Below are 19,876 nucleotides of genomic sequence, written 5' to 3' on the forward strand. Positions count from 1 at the left end.
CTAAAAAAATGATACTGATGAACCTAGTGGCAGGACAGGAATACAGACGCAGATGTAGAGAACAGACTTGAGGACACAGGGCGGGAAGGGGAAGCTGGGAAGAAGTGAGAGAGTAGCATTGACACATATACACTACCAAATGTAAAATAGATAGCTAGTGGGAAGCACCCGCATAGCACAGGGAGATCAGCTCGGTGCTGTGTGACCACCTAGAGGGGTGAGATAGGGAGGGTGGGAGGGAGACACAAGAGGGAGGAGATATGGGGATATATGTATACATATAGCTGATTCACTTTGTTATACAGCAGAAAATAACACAGCATTGTAAATCAATTATATTCCAATAAAGATATTAAAAAAAGGAAATAAATTATTATGAATGGGTTTCTCTGATGGAATTTCAAGTTATTTTTATTTTCTTGTTTTCAAATTTTCTGTCGTAAACATTTCCAAAGATGCTGGGTGGTACTTCTTAAGCCCCTATGTATGGCTCTGTACTGAGTAGCCGCCATGAAGACTAGGAGAAGTTGGCCCCTGCCATTTGGAAGTGTGTGTCATTCTGCCACGTTTTTAATTTCTGCCCCTGTCTGATGTGTTTGCTCGCTCTCTTCACCCTCGTGTCTTTCTCCTCCCCAGATGACCGGTTGGCTGGAATCCCCCCACACATCCTCCACAGCTCCCCTTCCGACCAGCAGATCAACCAGCTGGCCCAGAGGCTGGGCCCCGAGTGGGAGCCCGTGGTGCTGTCTCTGGGGCTGTCCCAGATTGACATCTACCGCTGTAAGGCCAACCATCCCCACAATGTTCAGTCCCAGATGGTGGAGGCCTTGGTTCGCTGGAGGCAGCGCTTCGGGAAGCAGGCCACCTTCCAGAACCTACACAGGGGTCTCCAGGCCGTGGACGTGGACCCCTCGGTGCTCCAGCACATGTTGGGATGATGGCGCCCCGTCAGCACCTGGGGAGTCCATCCCCTAGTCTCGTGTGCCGAATCCTGACTCTCACCCAGTGCAGGTAGATTTGGGGGGACTGGTTTGTTTGTTTTAGTGATTTCTTAGATGAAAGGAGATAATGGGATTTCCACTTGACATTACTTGAAAGGTGGGATTACTCAGTTGATCTCCCATGGTGATTTGACAATTCATTGTTTCTCATTGCTCGGAGATTACATTATTTGAATTGTGCAGGTTTTAATTGTGTGGTTGCCATTTAATAGACTGGTAGATCCTAGTGGCTCCAAAAAATACAGGTTATAAAGCAGAAACTAACACACCATTGTAAAGCAATTCTACTCCAATAAAGATGTAAAAAAAAAAAAATACAGGTGTTCTATATATAAAACATCCACTTTTATGTTGCCTGGGAACTGAACTGTGGACTTAGCTATCAATCATGATGTTAATAATAAAAATTGAATTGCTGTATATAATGTGGCCCTCTCATGAGAAAGTATTGCTTGTGTTTTTTTTCTTTCATTCTTGTGTTGCATAGATTAAGGGTGTAAAACTACAGTAGTCATTTCTTTGGAACAGAATAGTAACAGCGAAATGGTTACTTTCTCTAGTCAAGATAAATCGCTCAGGCAGGGTGTCTGCATTAAATTTAAGACACTGAAGCTCCCTGCAAAAACCAGTTCAAGTACCAGCATGCATACCTGAGCCCTTTATCTTTAAAAGATTTGCTTAAGAAAATCCCACGCCCTTTATTTAAAGGACTGGGGGTTGGGGGGCAGTGTGGTCTTTCGGTTGAAGCCGTGATGGTTGAAGTGTTGTGCTCCTAAGGACTGTGATTTAGTTTTCTGACTTTTTACTAATAACACATGGTATTTGTCAAATGCTTTACTGTTTTCAAGGCTTTTCACACATGTGATCTCATATGGACCTCACAAAAAGCCTATGAAGTAGTTGGGTAAGAGAGGTGAGCCCCGTCCTGTATCAAGATGAAGCGATTTGCCTGGGGCGGATGAGTGAGTGTGTGTCTTTGCAGCACTGGTCCTGTGTGCCCTTTTCAGCTGCTCCATCCTGCTCCATCCTCTCTCTCACATGCTCTGGAAGAAGCTTGCTGCCCTCCTCCTGCTAGCAGCATCTCCTCAGACAAGTTACCACACTTCTCTAAGCCTCAGTTTCCTCATTTGTAGAGTGAGGCAATGATTGTCCCCAACTCCAAGATTTTTGTGATGATTAAAGGAATAACGTCTGCCCCGGGCTCATCTAGTGCCTGGCCCATCACCAGCTCTTGGGAAATGGTAGCTGTTAATTCGCTGCTGTGGCTGAACACGGATGCAGTTCCCAGCCCAAGTTGAACAGTGGCTAAAGCTGAGGCACTGTAGGAGGAAGTACTATTACCACGTTTCTTGCTAAGCTTTAAAATGTGATATGGCTTTATTAATGCTACAGCGGGTCCAATCAAGAGAGACACAGGTGAACATTCCCAATCTGTGATCCATCCTTCTGAATAATTAGAGAATCTATTTTCTAATACTAACTTAACTCAGAATTTTCCAAAGGGAAAAGAATTCTGAGGGCAAGCATATACAGTGCTGAGGTTGGACAGAAAGTGGGTGCTCAAAATGGTGACAGTCGTGAGTTAATTACATCCTTTCAGATGTCTAGTAACCATATTCCCTTTCCTAAAAAGAATCGGTTATTTTACGGTTCAACAAACAGTTCAGAAGGATGGTCCACTGGCCTTATCAGCTCTAATTTTCCATTTTGTAGTCCAGCCATTAATTCATTATCTTGTAAAATCCTCACACTTTTGGCCCCATCACTGCACCCCGTGACAGACTGTTCTTCCACGGCATCTTCAATAACTGCTTGTCATTTTGAACCTTGGACTTGTTAGGTCGCTATTCGTCCCCCTGGGTTTGCTAACAGAGAGGAGCTTTTGTTTTCACCACATGTATGGATGAGTGAGTATAACTGGGCTCGGCTGCATCCGACTAGATGGCATTTTAGAAGTGGGTCTGATGACTACCCAGGGCATTCCTGCCATTTGTAGGGCATCTGTTATGCACAGGTACCTTTGTGCTCTGTCAGCAGTGAAGGACAATTTGTGAAGAACTTGCCATGATGGGCTGATGGGGTTATTAGGGAGCGCTGACTTGTTGCCCTTAATGAGCAGGGCATCTCCACCATCAAATAGCAGCTGTAGCTCTCTGGGCCTGCTCATGCCCTTGCAGAAGATGTGCAGAATGGAAGGACCGAACATCAAATCACTGCCTGATTTCTACCTCTTACTGAGAAGACTGATGCTACATGGCATCTGCCTACCTCCCAAGAGAATCCAATAGGTGATTGCCTGCAAGGAGTCCATGTGTTTTTGCACGGAAGAAGGTTCTACAATCCCAGAGATTGCCTACTCCCAATAAAATTCTTAATGAGTACAATGAGGTGGTAGAGCATTTGTAGGTGCTGACAAAAAAAAAATGATTAAAAAGTCTAACTCCACTTTCGTTTGGTGTGTGTGTGTGTGTGTGCGTGTGTGCGTGTGTGCGCACACATGCATGTGCATGAGTATGCCCCGTAACTTTTTAAAAACTGTAACTTCTATGAAATTTTCTCAGTACAAAAATAGTACATCTTTTTTATAGCAGTGAAAAAATACCAATGAGCAAGAAAAAAAAAAAAAAAGAATTGCTCCCACTCCCATCTTCCGAAGATAACTACTTTTACAGCCCAGTTTTGGTCTATGTCCTCCAGTTCCTTTCCCATGCCTGCATATTCTCCTGTAACAAAAACAGGATTGTATCGTACATGCTGTTTTACAGTTGGCTTCTTTTATTTAACGTATAGCTGTCTTTCCATGTCATTAAAGATTTTTCTATACCTTTCAACATCCTCTGTGATTTTCAACATCCTCTGTGTTCGGAGCACACTTTAAAATCCTATAATTTTTAGCAGCATATTTGAAGAAATTAAAAGAGACTAACTATTAAGTATAACAATGTCTTTTTGCTGTCAAAACATCCAGCATAATCCCACTGTTTGCTTGGTCCCCCTTTAGAGCCCTGTTGTTACTTGAGTAGAGCTATTGACTGTCCCCACTGTGCATTCTTACATCCTCAAAAAGCAAAGTTGAACACATTCCCATAAATGTTTTGGGCTTTATTCTAAGTTTTTAATCTCTTTCTTACAGCAAGATGCCTTCTCCACTGTGGCATGTGATCCACTCAGCTCAGTGTTCTCTTCCTACAAGGATGTGTTCTGGGGGACAGTAATATTGTGCGTCGATCCGAATTTGGTGGGACACCACATTTGATCTGTGTGCAGCTGCTGGTCTACACCATCGTTTTTAGTAGTGGCATACTTTCCAGTATATGCATGTACCATGACTTGCAGATCACTTTCCTCTTACGTTAGATGGATCTTTAAATGGTTTTTCCTTTGTCACTATTACAAACAGTAATGCAAGGAAAGTCCTTGTTAAATATTTACATTCCACCAGAGGTTACAAAGGCAACTGAGGCAGTAGAATGGGTCTGTCTTCATCCCTTTCTCTGAGGAATTCCTCACAAGTGGTAGTTTTAGAAAGAGACTTCCCTCATTCAGTTATTCAGCAGGCACTTATCAGGAAGCTCCCGTGAGCCAGTTACTCTGCTAAGTGGCGAGGCAAAAAGATGACCTATACACCACAGTCCCGGTCCTCCGGAAACTCACTGTTCGGCCAGCGAGACTGACATGGATCTCTAATCACAATATGAGATGATGAGGTCCATGCCTGAGTAGTGAGTCTGTGGGAACACAGGGGAGAAAGGATTCACTCTGCCTTGCTTCAGAGGTAAGAGGCATGGAGAATACTCATATAAGGCTCATCTCTTGGGCAAGTTACTCTACCTTTCTGTGCCAGTTTCTTCATATGTAATGTGGACAATAACAGTACTGGGCTTACAATCAGGCTCCCACAAAATTAAAGCTTAGAACAGTGCATGGCACAGCAAAAATGTTTTGCTAAATCATTGAGTTGAATTATTTCAGCTATCAGGGTTTGTCTAATATTCTCTACCCTACCGGGTGCCTGAGAAGCGTGAGGGTCAAAATCACCCTTTCCTGCTGTGATTTGCATATGAAAATAGGAAGTACATGGTCCTTCAGTACTTTTATCAAGACTTTAAAGACAAGGAATGTGAACTGGTAGGCACAATTCAGAGCATATTCAGAATTGAGATGGGATTCTGATCTAACACTTGGCTATCATTAAATGAATCTCTACAATCAGCAAGCTAGCAATTTGTGTGCGCTACCAGAGATGCAAAGATAAATAAGACATAGTCCCTGCCCTGTAGGATCTCAGCCTGTTGAGGAGACAAACACAACAGCCAGCAATTACGATAACTGTTTGGCCAGTATCACAGAGGAGGGAGCAACAGAATTGGCCACTGAGGAGGTGACACTTCAATTGAGATTTGTAAGTGCTGCCCAAGTTAGTACGTCGGTCCCTTAAAGGGAATTTAATGCATATGGATACCAGAATTCCACTTAATTTATTTTACATCCAATGTGACAAATGGCACTTCTCGCCACGGGTCTACAAGATGCCTCCAAGTTACTGTCTCAAAGCAATCTAGAAGCTAAGAGAATTTTATTGATAGACTAAGTGGCCAATATTATCCCGTTCTGTACATCAAGACAACAATGACATTGAGAAGCATGTGTTTTATTTAACCACAGGGGAATCGGGTCAGGCTTCAGGTTTTAGATATCAGGCATATGTGGGGGTTCTTTGTGCCATCTCTAGCCCTTAGTTCTTCCTCAAAAAGTCCCACAGATTAAAATTAGATGTTGCTGGCATACAAGGAATGTTTTTAATGTAATAACCGCCTGTTTACTTCTTAGAACTGTAAACAGCTTAGAATAGGGATGTCTATCTTGTTGGCATTTGCTGTTTTATAGGAAAATTAAAGTCTCATAAAGACACAGTTCATTGAGCCAATTAAGCTTGTCTGTTAAAATTATGCAGAATATGTGGCAATAACTCTAAAAGCTATTATTGATTCAAAACATAGACCATGAAATCCAGGTTTCAGTACTGAAAAAGAAAAAAGTAGACCCAACATCTTGGTAATACTCATATGTTTCCATTTCAGTTTTACATTCTGTCTCTAGCCAGTGCTATTTTGGGTGTCAGATTACACTGTTGATGGAGAATATTTGTGGAAAATATCTACTCTGCCAAGATGTTTGTATCCCCCCTGCCGCCAGAATTCATATGTTGAAATCTTAACCCCCAAAGGTGAGGGAATTAGGAGATGAGGCCTTTGGGAGGGATGAGGTCATAAGATGGAGCTCTCATGAAAGTGACCCCACAGAGCCCCTTCCAGCATGTGAGGACACAGTGAGAAGGCTCCAGCTATGAACCAGGAGAGGACCTTCACCAGAACGTGACCATGTTGGCTTCTTGATCTTGCATTTCCCAGCCTGCAGAACTATGAGCTGTAAGTTCTTGTTGTTTATAAGCTACCCAGTCTGTAGTGTCTGGTTATAGCAGCCCTAACAGACAATATCAAATGGGTCGGATTAGGTCATATAACCTCCCTCTTGTCAGCTTCTAGGAGATGAATTGACTTAATCAGACTTAGCTGATACCAAGGTCCTTGGCGTGACTTAATGGCTCATTGTGGATTCCAGGAGAAGACCGAGTGCCTACAAATGAAGTAAGTAAGCCTACTCATAGACTGGTGGTGAACTTGGTGCTCCTGGCCGTGTCAAAGCCAAGGATGAGGGGGCTCTGCCTAGGGAATATTTCTTTGAAGGACCAGAATATCTGTAATAGGTAGTGGTTCTTATCCATTCAGAGGGCATGGATCCCTTTAAGAATGTGAGAAGACTGTGGAGTCATTCTTTAGAAAAGTGCACACGCATGCACGTGCACACAAACACACACACCCCATTTGGCATATAAATTTTAGGGGATTCCCAGTACACCTGAATCCAAGTTACTCACCCCAAGAACCCTAAGCCTATAGGTTATAAATGGGCACCAGATCTCACTAGCATCTAAGCCTGACTGATCATTTTTTGGCTTTGTAGGGTATTTGGCGGGCTTGTGTCCAACAGAATGGAGCTGAGTGTTTCTGTGGGGTTGCACAAGAATGTAAACTCTGTTATGAAGGACTAACCAAGGTATTGGAATAAAGTTGAAGCCATTTATCTAAACCGTGATCTTTATACAGCTGACCACAGATCTTCTGCCCTATGATAGGGCAGGCTGGTGGACCTCTTGGAAAGGTAAGAGCTTTCAGACGTGTAATGTATGACAATCTCTAGCTTCTAGGAGCATCCTGCCTCCATCCTGTTTCTTTAGAACCAGGGATCCTAGACAGGGCAAGACTGAGACTTCTGTGCCCAGCACACTGGAGTTAATTAATTTCAGGAGAAAATTATATAGAACCACATCTACTTTATATACTAGGAAATTATTTCCAACATTATTTTTTTGTCCAGCCACCTGCTTGAATCAAGTTTCTGTCAGCCTCTGGAAGCAGTAATTATTCCCTGCTCTGAAACTGAGCTCCATGCTGGCTTTCTGCTAAGGGAGTGGACCCTTTGGTTGTCTGTGGTCTATTGTCAAGAATTATTTTGTCACTTACTATTGTCAGCTGTTGATTTTCCAACGGATACTATCTTTGAGGCTAAAAATAAATCCTCGCAACGCAAGTCCCCTCTTTATGAAGTGTGAAAGACAATATGCACCAGTCAATCATGGATATAATTTTGCAATAGGGAGAACATTTGTTAATGAGGAATGTCTCAAAGAGAAGGAAGGAGGCCTGGGTTTTATAGAGGCAAGTGAACAAGGGAGTCATCCACAAATCCTGTGGGACTCCTGAGAAAGGATGGAGGCGGGTCTTATCTGAGAATATGGGAAGGCTGGGTTGTCCTTTGTGGTGGTTAGCTGTTTCTTGGGACACAAAGGGGGGGGCATTTCTTAACCATCACTGCTTTCAGGGAGCACAGGAGCATCCCAGATAAACTTCATCATTGTCAAAAGCCATGTCTTCTTCAACTTTTAAGAGCCTAAAGCAAATTTGAAAGAAAAAAATGTTTTTGTAAGGTTTGGGTATGAGATAAAATCAGAATTCTGGCATCTCAATTGCCTGTTCTAGAAAAGACACTTAAGCTACTCCTCCTTTAATTTGGGTATAGAAAACCGAATAACCTGCATGACTGAAGCTTAACAAAAGGAGAGGAATCAAAGCTGTTATGGTTTTCTTGGGACCTAGAGAACCCATGGAATGATTTTCAACTTGGGCCAATCATGGAAACTCTTTCTGTAACTTACAGAAGTTCATTCAACATCTGTTTTTCTGAGCACATGTTATGTGCTAGGCATGGTTATAGATACTAGGGGTACAGCAGTCAATGCAACAGTCCAGAATTTCTCCACTTGTAGAGCTCCCTGCTATGGAGAAAAAGGATGCAACAAAAGGACAGGGAGAGCCAGGGGGATGGAGTAGAAGGTGACATGAGTAAAAACCTGGAGGAGGTGAGGGAGAGAGCCATGCTGAGGCCCGAGAGAACATTCTGAGTGGCCCGAGAGAACATTCTGAGTGACGGGAAGAATGAAATATGAAGGCTTGAGATAAGAGCTTTCCAAACATTTTCAAAGAATAGCAAGGGGGTCAGGGTGGCTAAAGTGTGGTGGGCAAGGGGGCAGGTAGTAGGGGCTGAGGTCGGAGAGCTGGGAGGATCAGAGGGGGAGCGTCTGACAGGCTACTGTGATGACTTTGGCTTTTGCTCAGGGTGAGATGGGAAGCTACTGCATGGTTTTCAGCAGAGGCAATGACATCATCTAACTTATAGTCCCAAAGGATCACTCTAGCTGACATTTTTAGAGAGCTGAAGCAGGGAAATAGTGAAGAGGCTGTTGCACCAATCCTGAGAGGATGGAGGCTTGGGTCAAGATGGACATGGGAAGTGCAGTGGATGCGTGGTACCCTGCTCAGGTCCCCTTCAGGAATGAAAGATTTATTCCTCCTGCAGCAGGGAGGTCTCCAGCTGATAGCCTTTGGCTGTCAGCCCTCTTCAAGAATTGCCCCCTCTGAGGAGAGCCATCTTGCACAATGGCCTTGCCCCTTCCTGGGCAGCCTGCATTCAGTGACTATAGGTGAAGAGGTATAAAGGCCTGGCTGCCCACCTCAGTTCAGAGCAGCTCCCAAGGGCCATCCCAGCTCAGGGCTCCTTGTGGAGTCAGCTCAGGCCTTCTTTGTGACCGTATCTCAGCCCCACTTCCCCCTCTTTCTAAGCCTGTTTCCTTCCCTTTAACAGGTGTCGATCCCAGGAGCACTCTCTAATCACCTTCCTGCCCACCCAGCTCCATCTCAGAATCAGCTTCCAGGGGCACACATCCTGTGACGTGGAGGTGGTGAGCAGTGGTCAGGCTCTGATTACATTGTGAAGGTAGAACCAAATGGATTTGTTGATGGGTTGGATAGGGTGTTAAAATGACAAAAACTGGTGGTGAAACATCAAGATTGTATTTTTAACAAATGGAAAGATGGAATCATTATGAACTGATATGAGAAAGGCCATGAGAAAGGCAGGGATTTTTTTGATGGGGGTGGTGGAAGTTAGGAAATATATTAGAAATAAAAATAAATTCTTAATATTCATACAGGTAAAAAGTCAACTTCCATTTCCAGGAGCACACTCTTAACTTTGAATACTCCCAGTGTTATTCAGTTTTAGATATAATCTGTTGTAGCCAACACTTCATTTCATTGGAGGAACGTCAGAGTAATTAAACATAGACAGTGTGAACACATATGTTCAATCATTACCCGGTGGTTGCTAATTCATAGAGACACAAATAGCGGTAGTTGGTTTTACAAGGGAACAAAGCCAGCCATTGGCACATCCACCAGGATATATATCAAGAAGTGTTTTTTCTGCAAGACCCATAGTATCCATAGTATAGTAACAGGCTCCCATGAGAAGCTGAAAAGAAGCAAAGCTGCTTACAGACTGCATATATCACACAACCAGACAGTAATCCCAAGGCAACCTAGAAGGGATCACCATGACATGACACCACCCCCTTTTATAGATACAGTTCTGAGAAAATTCACAGTACAGAGAAAATTCACTGTGGGGAACAGTAGTTAGGATATGAATCTTGAGCTGAGGCTTGACAGAAGTGTACAGTCAGTGGAGAGGCTGGGAATGGGGTTTCTAGAGGAGGAAGGAATGTGCGAGAAGTGAGGATGGATAAGACGGATACTAGGAACAGTAGTGATGAGTATGCCTCCCAACAAAATTACATCGATTGGGTGAAGTGGGGCAAGTCAGCTGACTTTTAAAACCAGGCAAGGAGTTTGGATTTTGCATTTTAAATTACCAAGGGAACGGAAGAAATCTTCTCAGAAGCTTTAAGGTGCCAGTGTGCGTTGTGAATCTCCAAAATGGAAATGTGCAGTATTTACCAAACTTAACATTGGAAGCTTTTTTTCTGTGACCACCTATTAACAACTTTGGAAAGATTTGTTCTACAGACATACTGAGGCAGAGGACACAAAACCTTGGAGTGTGCTGGGAAAAGAAGGGCTCAAAGTTACCAAAAATAACCAAGATGTTTAAAGGGCATGAACGGTATCTTGGGTGGTGTACAAATAGCGTCAGTTTGTTCTCATCCTCACAGTTCATCCTCACTGTTAGCAGCACGTTATGGGTCACTTGGAAAGAGACTCGTGGCTTTCTGGGACCTTCTTTCCCTCTTTAATGATTGATAAATCTGTTGCATTTTTCATCATATGATTCTTGTATCCTTGCAGAATACCTTTCTGGCTTGGTGTCACACTGCATTTAGTTCAAGCAATAGGTTGCACTGCCTGTTCGTCAGCAGGTAGCAGGCACTCTCTCTGGTCATTGTCAGGTGCCAGGTGGCACCTGTCAGACAAGCAGGAAGAAACTGGTCTTGCTCCTAACAGCAGCCCCAAACCATGGAGGCTCTGTCTGCAGCGCCAGGCCTTTTCTGTCTGTCCCCACTCTTGCCACGACTTTTTATGTCTTTGCCGTCTTCTCATTTGGGTTCTCATTTGCTTACTCTGATCCCCACCCCCCACCACTAAGCCATTTGGTAATTGAACTTGACTTTCATTCTATTTTAAAAAATCTGAAAATAGCTTGTTTTCCCAGTAAGGCCTCCAGCAAGACCTTAACTTTAGTTTAGCAATAGTTCCCAACCAGGAGTGTTACCACATCCCCCCAGCCTTCTACCATGTGGCATTTGGAAATGTTTGGAGGCATTCTTCGTGGGGAGTTATCACCCACCATGCGTTATTGGAGGGGGGTGCTATTACCATGGAGAGGGCAGTGGCCAAAGATATTAGGCATCAGCTGGCAGTGTGGGCACTAGCCCTACACAGTGAAGAGCTGCCTCACCCCAAATGCCCTTAATGACCCCAGTCGGAATCACTGTGTGCTTCCCAGACTCCAGTCATTTGAGTACCACTTTGACAATTTTTCATTTGTAATGCACCACCTGTGCCAATATTTTTTTTAGTTAACTCAAAAATTTTTTTTCTTTAAGCAATAGTATGTTTGAAGTAATAGGTCAGTGCTATTTTTAAAATGTGATTTAAAGTACACATAAAAATAAATACCTAACCCCTCATACAAAATATTCTTCATTAGTGATAGACATATGAAGTTTGGGAACACTAGGCAGTGCTTATGGCTGCATACCTTTTTGGGGTTTTGGTGAGGGTATTAGCCTTACACACATTTCTCTTCTGAAATATGAAGGTCTAAGCAAGTGTTTGATGGACTCCTTAGCCTGGGCCTTATAAGGGCAAAGGCCACGTGTTTAATGTCCCATAAAGGCCATTTATACAAAGATGTCTATTCCACTGGCATCCTTGACCCAAGTCAGCTGTCTCTTTGCTGGTTGCAAAGTCAAAGGATAAAAATGAGGCTCTCTTGGCATTCACCTCCTTGGATTGTAGGCTCCGTGAAGACAGACCTGGGTCTTGTGTCCCCACCTTTCCTAAAGCAGAGTCTGACACACGCTTTGTGATTAATGCAATTCTCAGTAAATGAATGAGATCATGAACAGATGAGTGTATGCTTATCCCTCCTCCAGACGTACAATGGAGGACTGTAAATGCTACTGTCACTGAGTCCAAAAAGTCTTGCGTATAAGTTTCTTGGGCAAGTTCTGTAAATTCTCTGTGCTTCAGTTTCATTACCTCTGAAATCAGGTTGTAATAATACCAACCTTACAGCACTGTTATGAGGAATCAATGAGATAATGTTTGCAAAAGTGCTTCAATCAGTGTCAGGCATAGAATAAATGTTATAGAAATATTTGATGACGAATGGATGGTGTCTGTCTTATATTCAGGTTTTCAATATTTGTTGAAAGAGTGAATCAACAGATACTGGGCCACAGTGTTCCTACACTCCAGGTCCATATCCTCAGCTGTTCCCAGGGGCAGCAGCAGGTGTTGAAACAGAACTTCCCTAGCCCTAGCCAGGGGGTCCGGCTACAGTTCTCAGCACAGGAAGAGCTCTTCCAGAACAGGTAACCTAGGGCGATAAGCCCCACCCCCTCCTCAGTCACAGGCCGCACAGAGATTCGTCCTGGTGTGTGTTTGAGGCAATGCTAGAACGTGTCCAATTAACTCAATTCCTGGTCGCCTCAGCTGACTCATTGTGCAGGAACACTGCATTCACAGACAGTGAGCATAGAGGTGGGGGAGGGAGGACAAAGGAGGCAAGGCAGCGTTGGTGGAGCATCTATTAGGAGCCAGGCTCAGGGAAGGTGATTTCAAGTGCATTGTGTCATTCTGTCCTCTGACAACCTTAGGAGTCAGGATTTTAGCCTTATTTCCCTCATTTTACAAGTCAGAAAACTGATGCTCAAGGAAGTTAACTAACCCAGCCAAGGTCATACATAGCAGTGTCAAAATTTGAACTCAGGCCCATGTGAGTGGTTTTATAACCCCAGTATATAGTCCAGGTACTGCCAAGGACCCCAGCATGGCTGTCAGCTTCATACTGAAATGTTTCCAGCCCACCTGCTGGGTTTTTGGTGTCGGTAGCTCTCTCCTCTCATTATTGCAGACAGCAAGTGGGTGATGTTCATAAAATAGATGATCTTTAATAGCTCCCGCCTGCTGCCAGCCATGGAGTCATGTGAAATAGCACAGCAGAGTTGAGGTTGCTCTTATTACCCCGTGGGATTTCGTCAAAAGCCAAAATAATCCTGGCTGAGACAGTGTGTGGGCAGGGCACGGCAAGAGCTTTTGAATAGGGTGTTTGTCTCATTGGCTGAAGGAAAAGTGCTCTATTCATGACCTTCTCCTGATAGGTCTTTTGCATGAGAAAGTGTAGGAAAAGCCAGATTCTCAGAGAGAAGAGGCCTGTCCCCTTTCTCTGAGCAGGGAGATCCCACATCCCATCCCTAGCAAAACGATTTTAGATGAACAGTTGAAATTTTTTTCTCCCACAATTATGGGGCAGTACTAAGAAGTTGTCTTAGTATCTGAGTGTTCTGGGGAGTATTCTGGCTCTTTTTAGCCAAATGAAATCTGAGCTTCTTCTTGACGTCACTCAAAATCCTCATTGCTCTCTATCTCTGCCCCAAAGCCTTCCTTCTGTCCCCACGGACTCCAAGACTATTTTCAAAGTGAAGCGTCATTAGCCTACTCTACCCTCTGAGGAGTCATCCTCCTGCCTTTTGCAGATGACTGTGAACCGTGTCCTGCCTACCAAACAGCTCATCTTGTCAAATCATCCACACGATTGGGACATGACCTATCATCTGAGTTTATTAATTCCAGCAAAGATGATGTGAGGTGGTTTTGGTCAACCTGAAGTTTGGGCTTCCACGTAAAAATCTGAGGCGTTCCCTTTCCAGCCCCATGTCTAGGAACTAAACAGGTCTCCAACCATGGTGGCCGCCCTTGTAGGGCAGGGCTGGCCTTGGCAGGAATGGGGCCAGTATTCAGGATTCACAGTGACTGTTTCAGGCGCAAACCCATGCGTATGTGTCTAACTGCTGGAATCTCCAGACACAGTTGGCACCTGTGAGAACCTCTTCCCTCTCCTGTCCAGGTTGTTGGCGTCCTGTATCAAGTCACCACGGTTTCCTCTTCTTTTCAGTTCAGGAAATTTCTCTGAGCTCTGTATCTCACTTGCCAGCTCCAACTTTTCTGCTCTTACCTGGATCTTTCGTTCACTCATTTAACAATTCTTTGGTAGCACCTCCTAGTGCTGAGTGCAGATGGGTGACATCAGAACAAAACAAGCATAGATACTATCCTCATGGACCTTACAGTCAGCTTGAAAAGTTACAAGCTGTGACAAGTGATAAGAAGGAAGAGATCAGCGAGCTATGGGGTCATACTGAAGGGAAGCCTCAAATGTTCCTGTGAGGACAATCTGGTTCCCCACTCTCTCCCTCAGTGCTTGAGGCCTGGTACTGGGTTTCCTTCATTTTGTTACCCTTCCGTTAGGGTGACTCAGTTGCACTATTCATCGGGCCTTTGGGTCCTTCTCTCCAAGATGGCCCCTCTCATAAAGCCCCTTGGTTCTGTGAACTACAGCCAAAGATGACAGGGTGAAGGCTATCAATAATCTCTTCTACGAATGCCAGTCGATGGCTGTGGAAATGGGGAGAGGAAGGTCGGCATGCTGCACAACGGCTTGTAACCTGGAAACATTACCATAAGTTCAAAGTCCCAATTCTGTAGCACTGGCATTGAGGTGCCCTGGCCCTTCACCCTAGCTGGGCAGCATATACTGTCCTGAGCCCTGCATCCCAGGACCACAATGTTTCAGAGGAGGTGTCATATAATATGACTTCATTTGCCTACAGGACTTAGCTTAGGAGTGTTGTTCCATCTATTAACTAATACAGAAAACATTTGAGCCAATGATTGTTCTCCAGGCTTAGGCATCATCTACTGCCTTCTCACTGTAGAGTCACTATGGAGTCATCTCATCTTCCTTTTGTGATTTCATGTCTTCCATTTTCTTTTTTCCCTCTTTCTAAGACTCATATTGGGTTTAGATATCAGACTTTCTGGCTTCCTCCTTAAATGTTAACTTTTCTCTCCTCTTTTCTGTCATTTTGTTGTTTTTTGGAAATTTTATCAAATTTTTCATCCAACCTTTTTATTGGATTTTTAAATTTATGCCATATTTTTTCATTTCTAAGATGTTTCTGTTTTATGGATACTCCCTTTAAAATAGCATCCTTTTGCTTCATGTTTGCAAATATTCTCTTAGCTCTCTGACAGTTTTCGCCTTCTTTTACCTTCAAATTACTTTAATCTCTACATTTGTAATCTCTGTTATGTTTGAGTCTTTCTTAATGTCTGGTGATGCTTGGCTGTCATTTATATTTTAAGTTGGGGCACTAAAAAGCTTAATACTAGCTCTCTATTGTGGGTGGGGCTTGAAGACCACCAGGTCACATGCAGAGTGATGAGGCTGGGCTGTTTAATTTGATAACCCAAATGTCAGTATCTTTAGGTCTTTTCTTTCGGCTTGTAAGATGCTTTTCAGTGAAGAATCTTCTTTGTTTTTTTTTTTTTCAATTTGAATTTTATTTTATTTTTTATACAGCAGGTTCTTCTTACTTAACTATTTTATACATATTAGTGTACATATGTCAATCCCAATCTCCTAATTCATCCCACCACCACCCCCTGCTTTCCCCCCTTGGTGTCCATACATTTGTTCTCTACATCTGTGTCTCTATTTCTGCCTTGCAAACCAGTTCTGTACCACTTTTCTATATTCCACATATATGTGTTAATATACGATATTTGTTTTTCTCTTTCTGACTTACTTCACTCTGTATAACAGACTCTAGGTCCATCCACGTCTCTACAAATGACCCAATTTCGTTCCTTTTTATGGCTAAGTAATATTCCGTTGTATATATGTACCACATCTGCTTTATCCATTCATCTGTTGATGGGCATTTAGGTTGCTTCCAGGACCTGGCTATTGTAAGTAGTGCTGCAATGAACACTGGGGTGCATGTGTCTTTTTGAATTATGGTTTTCTCTGGGTATATGCCCAGTAGTGGGATAGCTGGGTCATATGGTAATTCCATTTTTACTTTTTGAAGGAACCTGCATACTGTCCTCCATAATGGCTGTATCGATTTACATTCCCGCCAACAGTGCAAGAGGGTTCCCTTTTCTCCACACCCTCTCCAGCATTTGTTGTTTGTAGATTTTCTGATGATGCCCATTCTAACCGGTGTGAGGTGATACCTCATTGTAGTTTTGATTTGCATTTCTCTAATAATTAGTGATGTTGAGCAGCTTTTCATGTGCCTCTTGGCCATCTGTATGTCTTTGGAGAAATGTCTATTTAGGTCTTCTACCCAGTTTTTGTTGGATTGTTTGTTTTTTTAATATTGAGCTGCATGAGCTGTTTATATATTTTGGAGATTAATCATTTGTCCGTTGCTTCATTTGCAAATAGTTTCTCCCATTCTGAGGGTTGTCTTTTTGTCTTGTTTATAGTTTCCTTTGCTGTGCAAAAGCTTTAAAGTGTCATTAGGTCCCATTTGTTTATTTTTGTTTTTATTTGCATTACTCTAGGAGGTGGGTCAAAAAAGATCTTGCTGTGGTTTATGTCAAAGAGTGTTCTTCCTATGTTTTCCTCTAAGAGTTTTATAGTGTCTGGTCTTACATTTAGGTCTTTAATCCATTTTGAGTTTATTTTTGTGTATGGTGTTAGGGAGTGTTCTAATTTCATTCTTTTACATGTAGCTGTCCAGTTTTCCGAGCACCACTTATTGTAGAGACTGTCTTTTCTCCATTGTATATCCTTGCCTCCTTTGTCATAGATTAGTTGACCATTGGTGTGTGGGTTTATCTTTGGGCTTTCTATCCTGTTCCATTGATCTGTATTTCTGTTTCTGTGCCAGTACCATATTGTCTTGATTACTGTAGCTTTGTAGTATAGTCTGAAGTCAGGGAGCCTGATTCCTCCAGCTCTGTTTTTTTTCCTCAAGATTGCTTTGACTATTCAGGGTCTTTTGTGTCTCCATACAAATTTTAAGACTTTTTGTTCTAGTTCTGTAAAAAATGCCATTGGTAATTTGATAGGGATTGCATTGAATCTGTAGATTGCTTTGGGTAGTATAGTCATTTTCACAATATTGATTCTTCCAATCCAAGAACATGGTATATCTCTCCATCTGTTTGTGTCATCTTTGATTTCTTTCATCAGTGTCTTATAGTTTTCTGAGTACAGGTCTTTTACCTCCTTAGGTAGGTTTATTCCTAGGTATTTTATTCTTTTTGTTGCAATGGTGAATGGGAGTGTTTCCTTAATTTCTCTTTCTGATCTTTCATTGTTAGTGTATAGGAATGTAAGAGATATCTGTGCATTAATTTTGTATCCTGCAACTTTACCAAATTCATTGATTAACTCTAGTAGTTTTCTGGTGGCATCTTTAGGATTTCCTATGTATGGTCCCATGTCATCTGCAAACAGTGACAGTTTTACCTTTTTTTCCAATTTGTATTCCTTTTATTTCTTTTTCTTCTCTGATTGCCATGGCTAGGACTTCCAAAACTATGTTGAATAATAGTGCTGACAGTGGACATCCTTGTCTTGTTCCTGATCTTAGAGGAAATGCTTTCAGTTTTTCACCATTGAGAATGATGTTTGTTGTTGGTTTGTCGTATATGGCCTTTATTATGTTGAGGTAGTTTCCCTCTATACCCACTTTCTAGAGAGTTTTTATCATAAATGGGTGTTGAATTTTGTTGAAAGCTTTTTCTGCATCTATTGAGTTGATCATATGGTTTTTATTCTTCAGTTTGTTAATATGGTATATCACATTGATTGATTTGCATATATTGAAGAATCCTTGCATCCCTGGGATAAATCCCACTTGATCATGGTGTATGATCCTTTTAATGTGCTGTTGGATTCTGTTTGCTAGTATTTTGTTGAGGATTTTTGCATCTATATTCATCAGTGATATTGTTCTATAGTTTTCTTTTTTTGTAGTATCTTTGTCTGGTTCTTGTATCAGGGTGATGGTGGCCTCATAGAATGAGTTTGGGAGTGTTCCTTCCTCTGCAATTTTTTGGAAGAGTTTGAGAAAGATCGGTGTTAGGTCTTCTCTAAATGTTTGGTAGAATTCACCTGTGAAGCCGTCTGGTCCTGGACTTTTGTTTGTTCGAAGATTTTCCTCACGGTTTCAATTTCATTACTTGTGATAAGTCTTTTCATATTTTCTATTTCTTCCTGGTTCAGTCTTGGAAGGTTATACCTTTCTAAGAATTTGTCCATTTCTTCCAGGTTGTCCATTTTATTGGCATAGATTTGCCTGTAGTAGTCTCTTATGGTGTATTTCTGTGGTGTCTGTTGTAACTTCTCCTTTTTCATTTCTAATTTTATTGATTTGAGTCCTCTCCCTCTTTTTCTTGATGAGCCTGGCTAAATGTTTATCAATTTTGTTTATCTTCTCAAAGAACCAGCTTTCAGTTTTATTGATCTTTGCTACTGTTTTCTTTGTTTCTGTTTCATTTATTTCTGCTCTGATCTTTATGAGTTCTTTCCTTCTACTAACTTTGAGTTTTGTTCATTCTTTTTTCTTTATTCTGTTCTGCAGCAGTGAATTCCACCATTCTGTCTTCCAGGTCACTTATCCATTCTTCTGCCTCAGTTATTCTGCTATTGATTCCTTCTAGTGTAGTTTTCATTTCAGTTATTGTATTGTTCATCTATGTTTGTTTGTTCTTTAATTCTTCTAGGTCTTTGTTAAACATTTCTTGCATCTTCTTGATCTTTGCCTCCATTCTTTTTCCGAGGTCCTGGATCATGTTCACTATCATTATTCTGAATTCTTTTTCTGGAATGTTGCCTATCTCCACTTCATTTAGTTGGTTTTCTGGGATTTTATCTTGTTCCTTCATCTGGTACATAGTCTTCTGCCTTTTCATTTTGTCTGTCTTTCTGTGCATGTGGTTTTCATGCCACAAGCTGCAGGATTGTAGCTTTTCTTGCTTCTACTGTCTTCCCCCTTGAGAAGAATCTTCTAATAATCCTGCATTGTATTCTGAAAACCATGTTATGGAAGAGGGCCAGGAGCTTTAGGGGGAGGGTTTCAATATTTAGTATTTAATCCTTCTGCTTTCAAAATGGTTACTGCCCTCAGCTATACCATGTGTCCTCTCAGAGACCTTCTGTTTTTACTTTGTCCAGAATCCCCATTTTCTGCTGAGGTAGAAGAATTTGTCACCTGGTTGCACAAAGTAAGAAAGAGGATTTGGGAGGGAGGTCTAGCTGCCCCTTAGACTTCTGTCCTTTCCTTTTTCCCTGAATCATAAACCCCTGATGCTTCTAACTGTTGAGCCTTTGGGGTTCTATATGTATTGGAAAATGGGCTGTGACTTAGCTTGCTCACTTAGGACATAGCTTTCTTGGGTCTGCTAGGTCACTTGTCTTTCCTTCTTCTGTTTTCTAATTTGCAACATTTTGTGGCTATCATTTTGTCTCCAGTTCTCTTTTCCCTCTTAGATTTATGTCTTTACAAAAAAAATCCCTTCATGTCAGTTAGTGGGAATCCAGAGAAAGTACAGGAAAATATGTATGTTTTGTTTCTTATATTTAAAGTGCTTTATACTCTTCCTTCACATATATTTTACTGAGAAAATGTTCCAAGATGTTATTTGCTCTCTTAGTGGTTACTTTTTAAAAGGAAGGAAGGTATGGAAGCTACAGCAATAATTTTGGAGACATTTTAGAGCATTTCTTACTGAGACAGTACTTTTGAACCAATTATTGCACATATGTTGTTCAGATTGCACTGACCTTAATTCACAAAGACAAAAATGTCTATTTTAGATTGAGGGAGTGAGGTAAATTGTGAAGATAAGTGAGGGGATGTGAAGGGAATG

At 42.1% G+C, this 19,876-nt stretch overlaps 1 protein-coding gene across 3 annotated transcripts in view; it reads left to right on the forward strand.

Moving 5' to 3' along the window:
- The window catches only part of CRADD (CASP2 and RIPK1 domain containing adaptor with death domain), a 192,007-nt gene extending 190,594 nt beyond the window's left edge, over positions 1 to 1,413 (forward strand). For all 3 annotated transcript variants that reach the window (XM_029206635.1, XM_029206636.1, XM_029206637.1), the window contains one exon: positions 637 to 1,413. In XM_029206635.1, the coding sequence (XP_029062468.1) occupies positions 637 to 938 (302 nt within the window). In that variant the 3' untranslated portion in view covers positions 939 to 1,413. The remainder of the gene's footprint in view (positions 1 to 636) is intronic.
- The last annotated feature ends 18,463 nt before the right edge of the window (positions 1,414 to 19,876 follow it).

Source organism: Monodon monoceros, unplaced genomic scaffold (assembly GCF_005190385.1).
Source record: "Monodon monoceros isolate NGI ecotype Baffin Bay Population unplaced genomic scaffold, NGI_Narwhal_1 Super_Scaffold_6, whole genome shotgun sequence".
In the NCBI taxonomy this organism is placed as follows: Eukaryota; Metazoa; Chordata; class Mammalia; order Artiodactyla; family Monodontidae; genus Monodon; species Monodon monoceros.